The sequence below is a fragment of the Cavia porcellus genome, unplaced genomic scaffold, assembly GCF_034190915.1.
Source record: "Cavia porcellus strain 051 isolate PalLab524CR breed Dunkin Hartley unplaced genomic scaffold, mCavPor4.1 scaffold_7, whole genome shotgun sequence".
In the NCBI taxonomy this organism is placed as follows: domain Eukaryota; kingdom Metazoa; phylum Chordata; class Mammalia; order Rodentia; family Caviidae; genus Cavia; species Cavia porcellus.
This window is the reverse complement of record NW_026947490.1, coordinates 52,257,753-52,274,612: the sequence shown is the minus strand read 5'-3', so window position 1 is coordinate 52,274,612 and position 16,860 is coordinate 52,257,753. Positions and strand designations below refer to the sequence as shown.

General features: G+C 39.6%; 1 protein-coding gene across 2 annotated transcripts in view; it reads right to left on the bottom strand.

The window, feature by feature from the left end:
- Nucleotides 1–4,522: 4,522 nt before the first annotated feature.
- Pbx1 (PBX homeobox 1) overlaps nucleotides 4,523–16,860 on the bottom strand; it is a 302,933-nt gene continuing 290,595 nt past the window's right edge. For both annotated transcript variants that reach the window (XM_063253589.1, XM_063253590.1), the window contains one exon: nucleotides 4,523–5,992. In XM_063253589.1, the coding sequence (XP_063109659.1) occupies nucleotides 5,972–5,992 (21 nt within the window). In that variant the 3' untranslated portion in view covers nucleotides 4,523–5,971. The remainder of the gene's footprint in view (nucleotides 5,993–16,860) is intronic.

The following is a 16,860-nucleotide window of genomic DNA, read 5'->3' as shown; positions in this document are numbered from 1 at the left end:
TGGCTCCCATAATTATGGTGGCTCAGAGCTTCTTCTGGAAACCCAAAAACATCGAAGATGTAGTTGTAGTTCAGATCCCATGATCTGAGTCCCGGAGAGCTGATAGTACAGGTTTCATTCAGTCCAAGTCTGTACACGAGGAACTGGTCTGAGGGCAGGAGAAGATCAAAGTCTCAGCTTTTGCAATCAGGGAGCAAATTCTGTCCTGCTTTGTCTTGTGTTCTATTCAGGCCTCCTATAAATTGGATGAGGCCGGCCCACATTAGGGAGGGTTGTCTGCTTGACTCAGTCACCCAATTCAAATGGTAACCACAGCTACAGACCCTTAGCACCTGGGAAGGAGTCAGAGAATGGAATGCAAGGGGCAGAAAAAAAGGGACATGATCAAAGTGTGGTAGACACCCATATGGGAATGCCACAGTGAAAGTCATTAATTTATATAATTAATGTGTTAATAATTATTATAATAATAAATGAGAAAAATAAAGAGATAGATCTCCTTGAAGTGTTAATTACTTCCACAAGCACTCTCACAAAATAATGATTGATCAAATATCTGGGCATCGTATGATCCAATCAAGGCAACACATAAAATTAATTCTCCCAAGTATCCAGGTATGAGGAAGCCATGAAAGAGACTGGAAAACAGTACCAGGTGACCGGAGTTTCTGTGAGTAAAGTCTAGCATGTCGGTCCAGGTGTACTTTGGGACTACTTCCCTTGTGGAATGCTGTTCCATTCCTCAGCACGTCCAAGACACACATGTACCCCTGGGTGCTCCTTGAATTCTCCTGCCGATTTTTGAAACTAAAAGGACTGATTCTGCAGCCATGAGAAGGATATGGTGGCCAGAGTCACTTAGATGCTGAGTGTATGCTGTCTTGTCCCTGTGCCCTTTCTCTTTTTCCTAGTCCTTTGTCACAAAAAGGCCAAGTGCTCACCACAGCAGCAATAGCTGATTCTTTAAGAGGCCTGCAGCGTCTCCTATAAAAAGCATTCCTTTGTGAGCTAGGCTTCCAGTCTGACAAGGACTAGAGTTATGGGATCAAGATGCTCAAATTCCAGAAGTGAATCATCAGGAATTACTAAGTGGAGTCACTATGTCTTCTACACTTTGGTCCCGAATTCTGTATTCTACCTATCAGAGACAGAGCACCCACCATACGATGAGCACCGATGAAGACTGTGCACTGTGGTTTGGGAAATGGTGACCTCGTGTTTTAAGTATTTCTAAGGTGATGGTGCTTTAGAAAACCCAATCTATCACTATGAAGGAGCTGGACAGTGTCACATGTGTTACAGAAAGTGTACTTGATGATGATGTGTTCACCATACCTTTCTGTTGCTATAAGTATGCTCCTAGGTCCAATATGAGATTGTTTACTAACTTATGGCAGTGAATTGTATGCCTCAGAAGCACCCAAGATTGTAGTAAGATCTTTAAAGGCAGGAAAGGCAAATCCAAATGTGTGTCTACTGGTCCCATTCAAGATGAATTTTTGTCCTTTCCATGGCAGAAGAAATCCCGTGTGGTCAGGTTTCTACAGGTAGTTGATGTTTCTTCTTGAGAGATGGTGCCATATGGGAACCACATGAGAGAGTACTCCATTTGGCCTATGTTGGTAGCATAGTGGAAATAGATTAGCGTTGGCAAGTGTGAGCCCATGCAATTGGATCTGTTACTTGTCACCACAGCCATTACATTTCTGTGCCCAGTGTGCCATTCTGTCTGATTGCTTAGTGGCTCTTATGTGGTGGATACTCTGGGAAGTATTAAGTGATAGAAGGATCATGCTTTATTCTTTATATTCACTTCAATAAGTCATCTGTATAATCCTTCCAGATTCTGGTTATCCCTTTCACGTCACATAGGTGTCTTTAATCTTTCCTTTCTCTTCTTTCAGAAATTTCTGCTAGCCAAACCATTTTTTATTACTAAGAGTGTCTATATTTTTCTTTTTACTTCAGTGGTCTTCTTATACTGCACAAATATGGTTAGGGGATTCCCCCAAAGTTCTGCCAGTTGAAAGAATTTCCCCTCATCACTTCATTCATTGAGTTAGCTTGGAGTGTCACCCATTTGGGGTTTACCTCTACTTAATGAGCTCAGCTTTTCCCTCCTCTGCCATCTCATCACAAGGGACCCCTCAGGCAGCCAAAGGTTTGAGCTGATGGAAGACACATAAATGTAACAAAGGGAAATGTTGTAAGTTGTGTGCACTATCTGCTCAGTAGCAGACTCTGCTCTCCAGAGCTACTTATAATCCTCTGAATAATATTCCCATCTTGAAAATAACCATTAGCTTCTCCGTGTCTTGAAATTTGGTGAGTCTGACTGAGTCCAATTTATAATAGAATGTATGGCCACATACATATGATATCTCCTAATCAGGTATACCTATTCTTCTAAGTCTCAGTATCTGAATTCTTTTCAAATGGTATGTACTGCACTGATGCTGAAGGCATGAATTTACTTCCAAAATTGATTGGTTTATATTGTGATATGTTCACTGAGGCTTCCCACAGCTCCATCCCACCATGGATGTCTTTAGTATCACAGGCACTGATGCATACTGTGGCTCAATTTTTACTCTGCTTGTATCACAACAAAAACTCCTATAGCACCTTTCCCAGTGCCAGGCTCCATTGAAAGACAGATTTTCCATGTTGATGGTCAGCGAAGAATTCCCAAGTATGAAATCTGCTGTTCCTGGGATACAAAGACTATCAATCATGGTGATCTCCTCTTAATACTAAAAGGTATGCATTAGAAAAATCTGTCATTATCTTCAGAAGGACAATTCTAATACTCTCCACAACACTAAATTTGTAAAAATAATTCTTGGATATGCCAAGATTTTCAATATTTATAGGTTTCATCTCCTACTCTATAAAGCACATGTGTGTCTTATACAGCACCTCCAGTATGTTTTGTACTCTCTGGTACTTCTTAACTTTGCTTCATCAATATCATGAATAAATATGACATTGTTCAGAATAACCAAACAGCCTACATGCCTTCAGACTCCCAAATAGATGATCGGAGGACACAGTCCTGAGGCGAAATACCAAACACATTTTCCCACTCCGTATAAACGTAGACTGCTTCTTGCTCTTCCTAGTAGGAATAGAAAATAACATATTTGCTGCATAACATATACAAGAGGCTATCTTAATAGGCCCTGGTAAACATTTCACGTTTGCCATAGAAGCTGAAATCAGGGTTGTTTGGATGAGAAAATACTATTCATATATTTTGTTTTTTCCTTTAGGATCCTTTTAGTCTTTGGGGGTTCAAACTAATGAGACAAATAGGCATGGCATCTCTATGCCCACTAGGTTTTAGGTATTACATTTATCTTTTCCTTCCTCTTTAGAATGCAATGTTGCTCTTAATTGACTATTTTGGAAGAGAGGTGAAGCTGGAGAAAGAAAAATTTCAGAAATTTACATTTGGCCTTCTTTATTTTAAAGCTTTTATCTCACAATCCAAGGAACCTGTGAGGTTTCTGTCAACTACCAAGTATATGGTTTTTAATTTTTATTCAAAGGGCAAGGAAATTACCAGCTGTGTGTTGAAGGAACCAGAGGACACATTTCAGCAGTTGCACCTAATGAATGCACAAGGTGCTATGCTAGCATCTATCCAGCTATCAATGTCAAATGGGGAGCTGTATCTAACCAGTCTGCAAACACGTGGGTCATACACTTCCTTCAGTATACGGTTACCTGGGTAAGTGACCAAGAAATTTTTGTAAAAACAATGGAACAATCATTACCATGTATTCGTTCTGTAACAGTGACAGTGTCTTTCCACCTGGGACTCCTGCCTTTGCTACTGTCACTGGGTTCTGAATCTGAAAACTGACTATTATCAGGAAGCTGGGTAATATATCTTGATGTTGATTTGGGATAGCTGTTTCAGATTCTTTATCTATCTTTGATTATTTATAGGACTAATAATCCTCTTATTGCCATCCATTTATCTTGCACTCAGGGATGCCGTGTTTACTAATAATTTCCATGGATCTCTGTGAATATGGACCCCTCTGCCTGCCCTCCAACCTGTCACTCATATCATTACTTACACTGAGGGTGAGCGAGACGCAGTTATCCAGATTTTAGAACACAACCAGGTATGACTAACTGACTCTCTCCTGAGACAGTTTATCCTATCCTTAAGCATCCAATTCGCATAGATCCTTTCTTATGCACCAGAAATAAGATTCCTGGAATTTGCATCCATGCAGTTCACCTTTAGATATTTTCAGGTAGCCACCATGCAAGTTTTCTGTCTTAGTTTTTTCACAGTGACTATTCTTGCTTCCAGACTAATTTCAGCAGATAGGCTAAGGGCGTCAAAATTCTGATTTGGGGTTATAGGGAGGGGAACAAGAACACAGTGTTCCACTGAGGTCAGGCAAAGACATACTAAAATAAAACAAATAGCATATATTAGGTACTTACTATGTGCCAGACTCTGTACAAAAACTATGCTAATATTATTCCCACAACAGGCATGTATTTATACAAGAAATATTTATTAAGCACCTAAATCCTTCTAGAAACCAGGAATACAGCAATAAAGAATACAAAAATCCCTGCCCTTTGAGAGCTTACATTCTAGAGGTGGGAAACAGGCAATAAATAAAATAATGAAGTGCACTAGATAGCATGTTAGGTGTTGTTAAGGAAGATAATACAATGCAGAAGAAAAACAGGAAATGTCAAGTGGGTTTCAAGTTTTGATATTGTGTTTGAGGGAAAGTCTCACTAAAGGTAAGTTGATAAAGACCTGAAGGAGGTAAAAGGGTGGCCCCTGTGGGTAACTGGGAAGAGGGTCCCATGGAGAATGAGCAATAAGGGCAACGACCCTGAGGTAGGTATTATTACTTCCACTGTACAAGTGCTTGAATGAGTGCCCGACAGCCTACTGCTTGAAGATGGAGCCAGGATTCAAACTTGGGTCTGCTTGACATCAGACCTACTTTACTATATACACTTGCCCAGTGTTGGAGTGTGAGTGACATTAGATAACTCAGAAATGCTCACTGTTGCAGATGGTGACACAAAAGCCTGGAAGACGGAAGCAACTTACTGAGATGAACATATGTGGGTAACGGCTGAGCCGAGACTAGCATGCTGTCACTCCCATTCCATCGTCACTGTTTCCAGAATCCAGACATTTATCCTCTGGCTACAAATATTTCCCAAATCAAATGAGGGACTCACAAAAGCTTTATCAAAGCACGTTGCTGATAGGCATTTAAGAGTCTTGTCATAACCTAACTGCACTAAATGATGCCTCCGATCTCTGAGTTTTCTTATGGCCGGATGTTGGACAATGTTGGCGCATCTAAACCGGAAAACAGGCTCCATGCTTTGCTAGCTATGTGACCTTGGGCAATTATTAAACATCTCTGCCTCTCAGTATCACCATCCACAGGAGGAGGGTCGGATGCCTCTCAGAGATGTGGTAGGGATTAGAGAAAATAATACACGAACAGCGCCTCACACACTGACTAAAATGTTAGAGATGCTCTGAATGGGTTCATTGTCCTCTCTTCTGTGGAATTAGTTGTCTTTTTACATGCACAACTCTTAATTTATTAGCTTTTATATTATTGAGAGTTGAGAGATTATTTTATATATCTAGCTACTTGACACATTTTAGATTATATGGTGGTAAAAATGCACAATAAATGCTTAAAAGTGATTATTTGACTGCTGGGTTAGTGGTGGAGAGAAAGAAGAGTGACTGTTGCTTTCGGATTTGTGGATGCAACCATCACGTAGGTGTAATATCTGCCAGCTCACCATAGTTGTTTTGGGTGACAGGACAGACTGCCAGGTATCTTCTTCAAGGGTCACTATGTGTCATTTTGGAAGAGAGGCCACTTGTCAGGTAGAGGAAGACATTTCTTCAGTCACGAGAAGAAGAGTGGCTGTCACCACCTGGATGTCCCAGTGATCAGAAGGTTCTTGAAATTTCCTGGTAAGAAAGTAAAAACTCCAGTTTAACTTGCAACTTTAACAGCCTCTACCCACAAATTTTTCATCAGGACTGCTATCAAAGAGTCAAATTGACCGATTTCAGCTTTTATTTCTTTTGCCCACCCTCTGGCTAGTTCTCAACAAGCAGCTAACCAGCTGAAAATAAGAAGAGAAGGAAAAGGCTGGACTTAGATGATTCCAGAAATGGCTCATCAGCCACCAAAATTGAAGTTACTTTTTCATTCGTATAATGTAGAAAAAAATTCCCATTGTAAATATTAGGAATAAGTTCAATGAAAGAATTTGCTTATCATTTCTTTTAAAGGAGAAAAAGAGTGACTCATTTTTATAGCAGTTCCTCAATATGTTGGTGTAGTTAATCCTCAAAGCAACTCTGAAATAGTCATTGCCCATGTTTTTGAGATGAAGTACTGAATTCTAACAGTATTAAGTAACTTGCTCAGGGCTGTAGAGCTTGTAAATTTCACACACAAGTTCACACCTATGTGCTCTTAATAGGATTCAAAAGATTTCCCCTGCACCTTGTTTTCTGCCTCCATGTAAAAAGACTATAGATGAATAATCTCTCCTAAACCTAGCATAGGTCATCTCGTCTCTCCTAGTCTAAGTCAATAAGTTTTGCAATTGTCTCCTCTTTAAAATATGAATTATACACAGAAACAGCCTTCATGTAAAAATAGCATCAGAGCAAAAAAATACTAGCTTTTTCAAATGTTAGTAAGGCATCCAAGATTAACTTGTACAGGACTTGTCTTCAAATATCCAGTTATGAAGAACCTTGAGATATGATGCTTTACTACTATACACTAGAGAAGTGAAGAGAGATGGTCGGGCTTCTCATTTTGGGACTGAGAATTCAGAAGACAGAAGGTAGTTATTTAGAAAATTTGCGAAGAGAATTGGGCATTCTGAACTCAAATATTGGCAAGTTAAAACTTGATATGGTTTTTTTCCTAAATCAATCATTCTCTATCCATGTGTTTTTAGACTGTTAACTATCTACATACATGGGAAAATATCAGAAAGAAATTATGGACAATTAGCATTGTACTGTTAGGGTTCCAGAATTGTAGAGATATTTCCCCCATATTTTACAATTGTTTTATCTTAGTTTATACATGAAGCATATAGAACAATAATTTTATTCACTTTATTAAGTGCTCTGAAAGTATTCATGTCTCTAGTGCTAGGCTTTCTTCCCATCAATTTCCTAATGTGACATTTGACTGCACTGTCACTGAGGGAAGACAGATTTCTCCTGTGTTGAGGCACTCATATCATCTCAATGACAAAGTGCAACATGGAATTGGGCCTCCCAGAATTTGCACCCTGTACCTGAAGACCAACAGCTTCAACTTTCTCCAGTGCCTTTCATAATGAACTTAGAGCATAACTGGGCTTTTTCAAGCTAGTGCCTCTGAACACAAGTTTTCCAGAAAGGATTTTCCTTTCCCTTTAATCTGAGGGGCTTGGAAGAGTATTGAAAGATCAATTACTTTATCAATCAATAACAAATGTTGGCGAGCTGTGGAGAAAAAGGAACTCAGCTCCCTTGTTGGTGAGGGTATACAGCTACTATGGAAATCAGTGTGAAAATTCCTCAAAAAACTAGAGGTTCCATTTGACCCAACTATTCCCCTCCTGGACAATTCCCTGAAAGAGTTAAAAATATCATATCACCATGATATATGCAAACCCATACTTGTAACAGCACAGTTTGTAATAGCTAAATGTTAGAAACCAGCCAAATGCCCAAATAGATGAATGCATAAAGAAAATGTGATATTTATATAAACAGAGTACTACTCTGCCATAAAGAAAGATAAACTCAAGACATTTTCAGGTAAATGAACGCACTTTGAGACCACAAGTTTAAGTGAATAAACAAGACACACAAGTTTAAATACGATATCATTTATCTTGTTGAGAAGTCTAATGAGCAAAATGAAGGATAGAGACTGGAACGTAGGGAAAACTTGTTCGAACGGGAAAGGGAACAAGGGAGGGGGAAGAGAAAAAGAAGGAAGGGAAACAAGATAAATAAAGAGACTAGGTGGAAAAAATAGAAACAAAGCTTTTGTGAAAAAGGAGCAAAGAAGGGTTGAAGAAGGGAGAGGGGTGGAGAAGAAAGAAGGATTAAGATTATATTATGCAGAGATTTCCTAGGATAAATGTGATCGATATGTTTGACAAATACGTACTGATAGAAAAACATTTAAAGAGTCAATTATTTCCGTAAATGTCTTTTCCTATTTGGTTCACTAGCTTTATAAATTTTAATTTAGAACACTAGATGTTGAGGGAGAGAAAACATAGCTTTCTTGTCTGGACACAAAGGTTTAGAGACAGACTTCAAACTGTAAAGGACTATCGAGTAGCACCAACATATTTTTGCAGTTATAGCAAAGGTTGCTCTAAAGCTACACCTGTCCATCTCCTGTTATCAGTGGAGTCCTTCCTTATACCATGGAGTCCAGTTATTCAGTGGAATGAGCTTCATCCCTTGGTACTGAGGGCTTTAGAATCAATTCAAACACAGAGCTTTCACAGTGGATAATGAAATAAAGGTATTGTGCATGCATGAAGGTACACAGGAACAGTTTTGACAGTGTGTTTATATCTCACTGGTTTTCTCACAGTAGGATATTTTCATGTCAGTCAGTTAAAAACCTGAAGCAAGATCTAGAAGATCAGTAGAAAAGGGAGCCGTGGAAGTGAAGGATGGCATGAGAATTCTCTGGGCTTTCCCCCTGGACTCTCAGAAGTGTCCCCTGAGTGGCTTCCTTTTTAGAGGCTTGGTGAGCACCACGCTCAGTGACCATAGTATTGTAGAGTTAGAGGCTGGGATAATTGGATTTGCCATTTACGGTGTGATTTTGAGAAAATCGTTTACTATCCCTGGGTTCTCTGCCTCATTTCTCAATAAGAGAGTCGAACTAAATTTTCTTTAAAAAAATCAATGGTATTGCATGAAACTGGTCAATCTAAGCAGGAAAACTGAATTGGAAAGATATCAGATAGCTCACAGATTTTGAGGAAGTCTGGATAATCAGTCTTGTAAAAATATGGAAGCAAGGCAGAATGGGCTTGGAGTTGAGAGTGGGTGGGGCTCATATAGATGAATACAGTGCCAGGTGCCACACCTCCCCGGGTGAGTCTGGGCTAGAGGAAATGCGCACTCCCAGCTTTCTTTGCGTTTCTCTCCTCAGTTTAGTCTTAGGATGCTGGCTAGGTGGGCCAGGGCCAGTTTATGTACCCAGATCTCAGCCCAAAGATAGATAGCTGTTACCAAGTAAAGGGCCAAATGTTGTGAAGTCAAAATATATAGTCTTTTAGACTTTTTTACCCCTCTCCCTTCCCTTCTCCCTTTCCTCCCTCCCTGCCTCTCTCCTTCTCATCCTCCTTCTTCCTTTCCTATCTCTCCCTTCCTTCCTTCCTTCCTTCCTTCCTTCCTTCCTTCCTTCCTTCCTTCCTTTCTTCCTTCCTTCCCCCCTCCCTCTCCTCCTCCCTCCCTCTCTCTCTTCCTTCTTCTTTAGGGATCTTTCAAATATTAACTGGCTTTTACAGTACGGGGAGATAAACCTATTGTCACATTTTTAGCACAAAATAGTAGCTCATTCTCTTTCAGAAAATGTTCCATTTTTTTCAGACTCCCAGAATGATGAGGCTTACAGAGGGTGGAGAAGGAGCAGGTTCTTTGACTGCAACCGAGCACTGAAAAGTCAGAAAGCAGCAGTATTCATAAGCAGCAGAGCCAGAGAGGGCTGGGAACACTAAGCTTGGAGCAGATGGCTGGGAAAACCATCCACTAAAGACCCCCAGGTACCATTGCAAGTCAGAAGAGTTTCCTTTCAGAGTGTTTCTATTAACACATTTTCTTGGCTTTCACTTTATGGCTGCTGGGATGCATGGCTTTTTTCCTTTTCCAAACTGCCCTTATCAGTAAGGCAACAATAGGTAATTTAATTAGCTGACCTGAATGGCAGCCAGTTTGAGCTAATTTGGTTTTGTTAGTGCTCCCTGGTACACACAGAACTGATAAGCACACTTCCTTCCAGACAAACAGTAGGGTTTGGGAGGGGTGGTGCTGGCCAACAGTGGCTCTCCCAAAGTCTCTCTTACACCTGTGGGATTTAACACTTGACCAAAGGCAAGCTTTTCTAAAGTCGGTATTCCCCCAAGGGCCTGTCAAATTTGTCATCTGAAAGAGATAAAATAGACAACCGGGAAATTGCAGAGGCAAGGTGCCCAGGATGAGAGTGCTGGAAAAATACATTCCCCTCAGCAAAAGGAACACTTGGCCAGAAGACCTGGACCATAGCCATGACTGGCCTTCCCCAAGTCATTCCACCTCTGTGTCTCAGTCACCTGATGCTTCACAGCAATCAGTGCCCCACTTTCCTCACAGCTGGTGTAGCACAAGGATGCAATGTAGCTAAGAGGGCTTGGACATCCATAAAGCACTATGCTAATGGAGAATGTTTTGCTAATTAGCATAATATCCAGTATATTCTCTGGTTTTTGAGGACAGGAACTAAACACCCTTCTTCTTTGTGTCCCTAATATGGAGTCTAATCAGAGAAGTTTCTCAACAGATAACTGGCTGATAACTGGCTGATAGAGGAAAGGGACGTGCCTGGGGTTCATCTAAAGTGTGGGGATGTCAATATACAACTAACCGAGTATCAATCATAAAGCATAATGCTTTTCAAGTCAGTATTTTAGCCCTGTCCCTCTTTGATGAAAGAAAATCATATTAGAAGGAACTATTATATCAGATTTATTTTCAATACATAAAAAAGTAGTTTTATAGGTGCTACCCTCCCAAATAAAAAGGGGTTATATCAAGGGTTGCATTTTGTGTTTGCTTTGGTGTGGTTCTCCCTGGTTAGTACTGCATTTCAATGGCATACTCATTGGATAGATGGTATAAATAGAAGTGAACTGATTTGTGAGTTGAAATAAGTTTTAAAAAGTTTCAGATAGAAAAGGTCTATATGAAATATTATCCATTGCCACTATTTTGACCTGCCTCCCACTGGTGGTACGTGGTCTGCCATGTTTAACCGTGTGCTGTTAACCATCTCTTCTCATCTCACACACTCTCTGGGGCATTTCTCCCATCCCATGGCTTCAACTACACTGTGCTGAAAACTCACTTTAACCCTGACCTCCAGGTGTCTACAGATACAACTGCCCACTGAAAATTTCCACTTTGGTCTTCCATTGCACTTAGACCAAGATGTCCAAAATTGCCCCCATTACCAGTTTATACAAATCCACATCAATTTTTTATTTTCATAGATGGCTTCCAGGTCAGTATTCCAAATGTCCTTTCCTACCTATTTCCAAGTAGTCACCACTAACTATGGATTTTGATCTCTAAATATACTTTAAATCCAGGACTTTCTTATCATTGAAATCATTTTATTTGTATCTTTCATCTCTTGTTCCTGTACTCCAAACAGTAAGTTTTCAAATTTAGAGAGATCTCCTGTGCATGTGAGACAAATAAGAAATGTTTAGTTCTCTGAATTAAATTAAAACTTCCCTCTCTCTGTTCCCTCAAAATCCAGATCTTTAACAAATACCAATTACTATACTGAAGATAACCCAGAAGGCAGCCAAGTCTGTCTGTGATGTTATGTTAGCTGTCTGCTGGTCTGCCCCATTGGGGATGCACAGTCTCAGGGATGGGCCTGCCTTCTGGACTGGCTCTAAACCCTAATGTTCATACACAGGACACCCTGGAGTTTCTCCAGTCGTTTGAAGGACTGGAGATTCTGCTCTCCTCGCTATAATTCTTCACGTATTCTTAGACTTTGACCTTCCCACAGTTAACTCTACAATCACAGGTAGATTACTCTTCATAAATTTAAATTACAGGTAGATGCCTAAAATGTTTATAAATATTTCATAACCCTTAATTATAGTTGGTGCTCTAACAACAATTTTGTTATTTTATTATCCATTTCTCTTTTATTTAGTTATTGACATGATCTTTATACCTAGATTGCTTTTCCCTACAGTGATGTCCCTAAACTACTTTGGGGCTATTGTACATTGAAAGGCAACCAAATTATGATGAAAAATAATGCAGTCTTAAACCACACTGCCAGAGTTCAAATTCTGATTCTCCTACCTCTCTTTCAGTTTCCTCCTCTGTAATATAAGTGTAATAGAGCCACATACCTCATAGGCTTCCTGTGAAGATTAAGAAGCCAATTCATACATCATGTTAAACACCCCACTTGTCACAACATATGTAAAGTATTGATATTTAACATTAGGAGATAACAAAAATATTTTGATGAAAACATTATTTTATTATTTAAAATTTTTATTTTAATTGCAATGTGAGTGATTTTCATATACAGATACTACACCATGTAGTTTTACCCAGTTCATACTGACATATGAAAAAAAAAAAAAACTAAGCCTCAGGTAAGTCAAGAAACTTACCACTTGGTACATAGATAGGAAATGACAGATAAAGAAGGAAAAGCTTGAGACTTTTATAAGTAGATGGATACAACTTGAGATCATATTCATAAGTGAAATAAATCAAGACTTGCATGCATAAACATCATTTTGTTTCCCTACTGTAAGAAACTGAGAGTAAATAAGATCCAAAATATACAGTAGAGATTGTTAAATGGAAAGAAACTCTTCAAAAAGAAAAAGAAACTAAGATGGGAGAAAGGAGAAAAGAAGAGAAAAGGAAAATCTATCTATCTGTCCTCATGGTTTATGTCTGTGTCCCCCAGGCCTCATGAGTTTGCATTGTTCATTTGTGATGGTTCATTGTATAGTGCTTGGATTGATGGTGTCAGTGCTCCACCCACATAGGGGTGGAGCCAGGATGTGATGTAATGGCAGGAAGAAGGTATGTCTTTCTCTTTGCTGGTTTGAGTTTGCTGTTGGCGGCCGCCATGAACTGCAGCCCAGCCATGCCTGCCTGTCTTGGAGCCAACTGAGTGTGGACTGAAATCTCCAAAAACTGTAAGAAAAAAACCTTTCCTTTCCCAATTTGGGCATCAGGTATTTTGTCTCAGCGACGACCATAAAGTAACTAGGACACTGTCTATCTATCTATCTATCTATCTATCTATCTATCTATCTATCTATACAAGATAGTTAAGATACCTATATTGCTAATTTCTCTTAGTTCATTGAAAAGAAAGATCTGTGTTAATATTGTTTTGTCAGCTTTTCATGCCTATATCTTGTACTCTGAGCAATTACTTTAAAGATAACAATATGCAATGTACTAGCCATTGTTACTCTATTATCTTGTTTTTTTAATTTGTTTCAAAGTTTTTATTGCTTTCTTTTCTTTAAAATTAAAAAAAGGAAGTGACAAAATGGAAATTTGAACTCTGAGTTGAATTCAAAGCTAAAATTAAAAAAATACTTACTAATTATTCAAAGTCTTTATCTTTGTAAATAAAACAAAGGAAAAGAAAACATTTGAATGAAATGCAAAATAAATATGTCCAGTGAAAGAAGCCAGACAAGAATGAGTATATACTGTATGATTATGTTTATATAAAACTGTAGAAGTTACAAACTAAATATAGTGACACAGAACGGATCAGCAGTTGTCTGAGAAGGGGGCAAGGTAAGGAGCTGTGTGAAGTAAACTTTCAGAAGTCCTAAGTATGTTTATTGTCTTGATTGGTGGCAATGGTGTCCCTGGGGTGTATGTTCATGTGTCAAAATTAAATCAAATTGTCCATTTGAAATGGGCCATTTATTGTATGTCAATTTTACTCCATAAAGCAGTTAACAAACAATGGATCTACTTTTATGCCTTTAAAATCTGGCATGTTAAACAAAGGGCAAATAATGAACTCATTATAGAGAACACAGCCCATCCATGGGTAAAGAGCAAACAAATCCCCAAATATCAGGACTTGGCACAAGATTTCCACACAGTTCCAAGCCCAGGCTTAGCGGACTAACCTGGTTCTTGCTTTCTTCCCCTGGAATAGGTGCATGGCTTATGGCAATTTACAGAGCAAAATCTTAAAGTATTCTCATCTCAGAGGCAATAAAACTTATATCACAGGGTTTTATAGGAATAAAATAAGCAAATGCACATCAAGCTAGCAGTGAAGTATTTGGCCCATGGTTACCCCTCTGTCCACAGCTGCTAAATGTTGTTAAGGTGCTTGAAAGGTCTAACTTGGGCTCTGCCAACCTTTGATCCAGGTTGTTTTAGATGCACAGTGCAGGAGCCCTTACTGATGCAGCCCCAAAGCAAGATGGCCCCCCAAAATCAGTGGCCCAGGAGGTCCCAGCATGTGGGGTCTATGACACATCACTGGGCCAGGCTTTCCCTGTCTCCTGGGGACTCTCCCCTTATTGAGACCCTTCCCCGCAATGCAAAAGGAAAGCAGTAGCTACAGCATTCACTCAGCCTTTCTGCTTTTCTACAGAAAACCGTAATGCAGTCTGCTTTATTCCACTCCGCTATTACCTTAATGTGCTGGCCTGGAGGATAAATGAGATAATAAACACAGAGCACCGCGTGAGCACAGTGTCTGGGTCACAGGAGGTGCTCAATAAATGTTAATTCCCTGCCCCAGCCCCTTATAGATTAACCCTGACTTCTCAGAAATGCAGCTCCCTAAGCACTCACCACAGCCTACTTTCAATATCCCTGCACAGGAGCTTTTTACTACCTCCTTAAAGGCAGCTAGAATCCCTCTCCTCTTCTAATTGTCCCACAGAGAGCAAGGGAAGGGAACGAAGCAACTCCAGAGGAGCCCCTGGCCTCCCTGCAGATGAGGCTGAGCTGTCAACCAGCCCGGTGGACGCGGACCCCGTTCATCTTTGCAGACGTTGCTGCGCCATCCATTTTAAATGACATGGAAGCCGACCCGTTTATCAAGATCAGCATACTACTATGTTATTATGATTATTTAGCATTTACATAACACTCTATTTGCAAAGTGCTTAATAATAATTTATTTATTACTCTATGGAGCTACTCACTAATGGAAAACTCAAAGGGTTGTTCTGAGCTCACCGACCTCCGCACCAGATACACCTCCCAATGGCTGCCCAGATGCCTGCTATGCTGTAAAACAACTTGCTTTAATAAAGAACCAACTATATGTGGCCTTGGCAATGTATTGAAATAGTACTTTTACTTTCCAATGGGAAAAAAAATCCTATTTTAAAATCACTGCAACCATATCTCTCTAGACTTGATCCTTCTCTAGAACCAATAAAATGAAATTCCAGTTGGCTGGCAGCTGTGGAGATCATGCATATCCATCATTCTTGTTTCTCTTCAAGAAGGGCTTGTGGTCCAGCTGGGAGGGTGGTGAGCTGTCTCTGTGTACGTGTGCTCCTGTGAAGTTTGTCTCCAGCACCTCCTATGCAGTGCAATGGTCTGAAGGTGTAGCCATCTCTGCCCCATGGGGGCTCCACCTAAAGGGTGATTTCAGATCTGGGTCCCTATTTGACGGCTTCCTCACCTGATGGTACTTCCCTCATCTTTTTCTTTCACAGGTCTAAGTCTTCATAAATTTTTTTCACTACTGACTTCCCCTCAGAGACCAGCCTGCTTCCCAAAGTACCCTTCTGGGTTACCATTGTACCAACTATGACACTAGCAACACTGTATAAGGGACACATCTTATTTTCACCACTATCCAGATACAGGTGGCTTTGATGTTTTCCAAGGTCTTCGTATTTCTAGCAAAATAATCAGGGACTTGTAGACCCCACCAATCTAGGGTATCTCTGAATCTATAAAGAATTGGATTCAGTATGATTCTGTATCTTTAGTTTCCAAATGAAAGGGTTTTGTGGTGGAGGAATGTTTCGAGGGGAAAGTTCACTGCATCAGGGTCCCCCATTTTTTGGTCTACACTGATCTGCAATGATTTCATCTCTGTTAAAATGTGCAGTAGGAAAATGATTACGAGCATGAGTGATATATGTGAAAATTATACAGTAAGAATTTATTTGTATGTATAAAATATTTATATTTAACATTATATTATATACAGTATTGCATATAATTCAGTAAATGATATAAATTATCTTACACATATGTATATATACCATAACAGACAAGACAGATGTTCTCATAGAACAAAGAACTCGCAAAGAAAGGTGCCCAGACAAATGGGCCAACAGGACTGCACTGTGACAGTGTCCAGTCGCTAGGTCTGATGGTGCCCTTCTATCAAACGGTTCAACAGGGAAAGAAAAAACTCAAGTGAACCATGCCAGTAGGGAACAGGCCCTCCTAGTAAAGTGCACATCTCAGAATTCTGGGAGTGCAGCCTCTTTATCAGCTTTGCAGATTTATCCTCTGTGAAGTTCTGTTTCCATACACACACACAAAAGAACAAAATATGTGTCTTTCCCTTTCATGCCCCTATGTTTTTTCTTTCTTTGACTGATACTTTTTAAATAATCTTTAAAACAAGTCCAGTATCTGCATTTTTTTTCTGGATTCCTCTGTGGTCTGAGGTCAAAGGCATCTGGTGGAAAATAAACTATTACAAATCTTAATTAGGATTTTGAAGTTAAAAGCTAACAGGAAGAAAAGTTTAAAGCCCATGTGTGAATGAGGTTGTTGTTGGGCACTGGCTCTGAGGTTCATATACATAAAAATGGAAGATTATGGTTTAAAGTTGTCCTGGTGAAAATTTTAAATCACGTTCAATAATTCTTTGTGTAAATTCATAAAAAACGGATCTATAATGAATTAGGAAGGGCATTGTGATGTTTAAGAGAACATTAAGATAGATACCTTGGGCTTTTCTCTGCATCTGCTTTTAAAGGCTTGCTAAAAGAAAGGGTACCTCACCCCTACTCTAC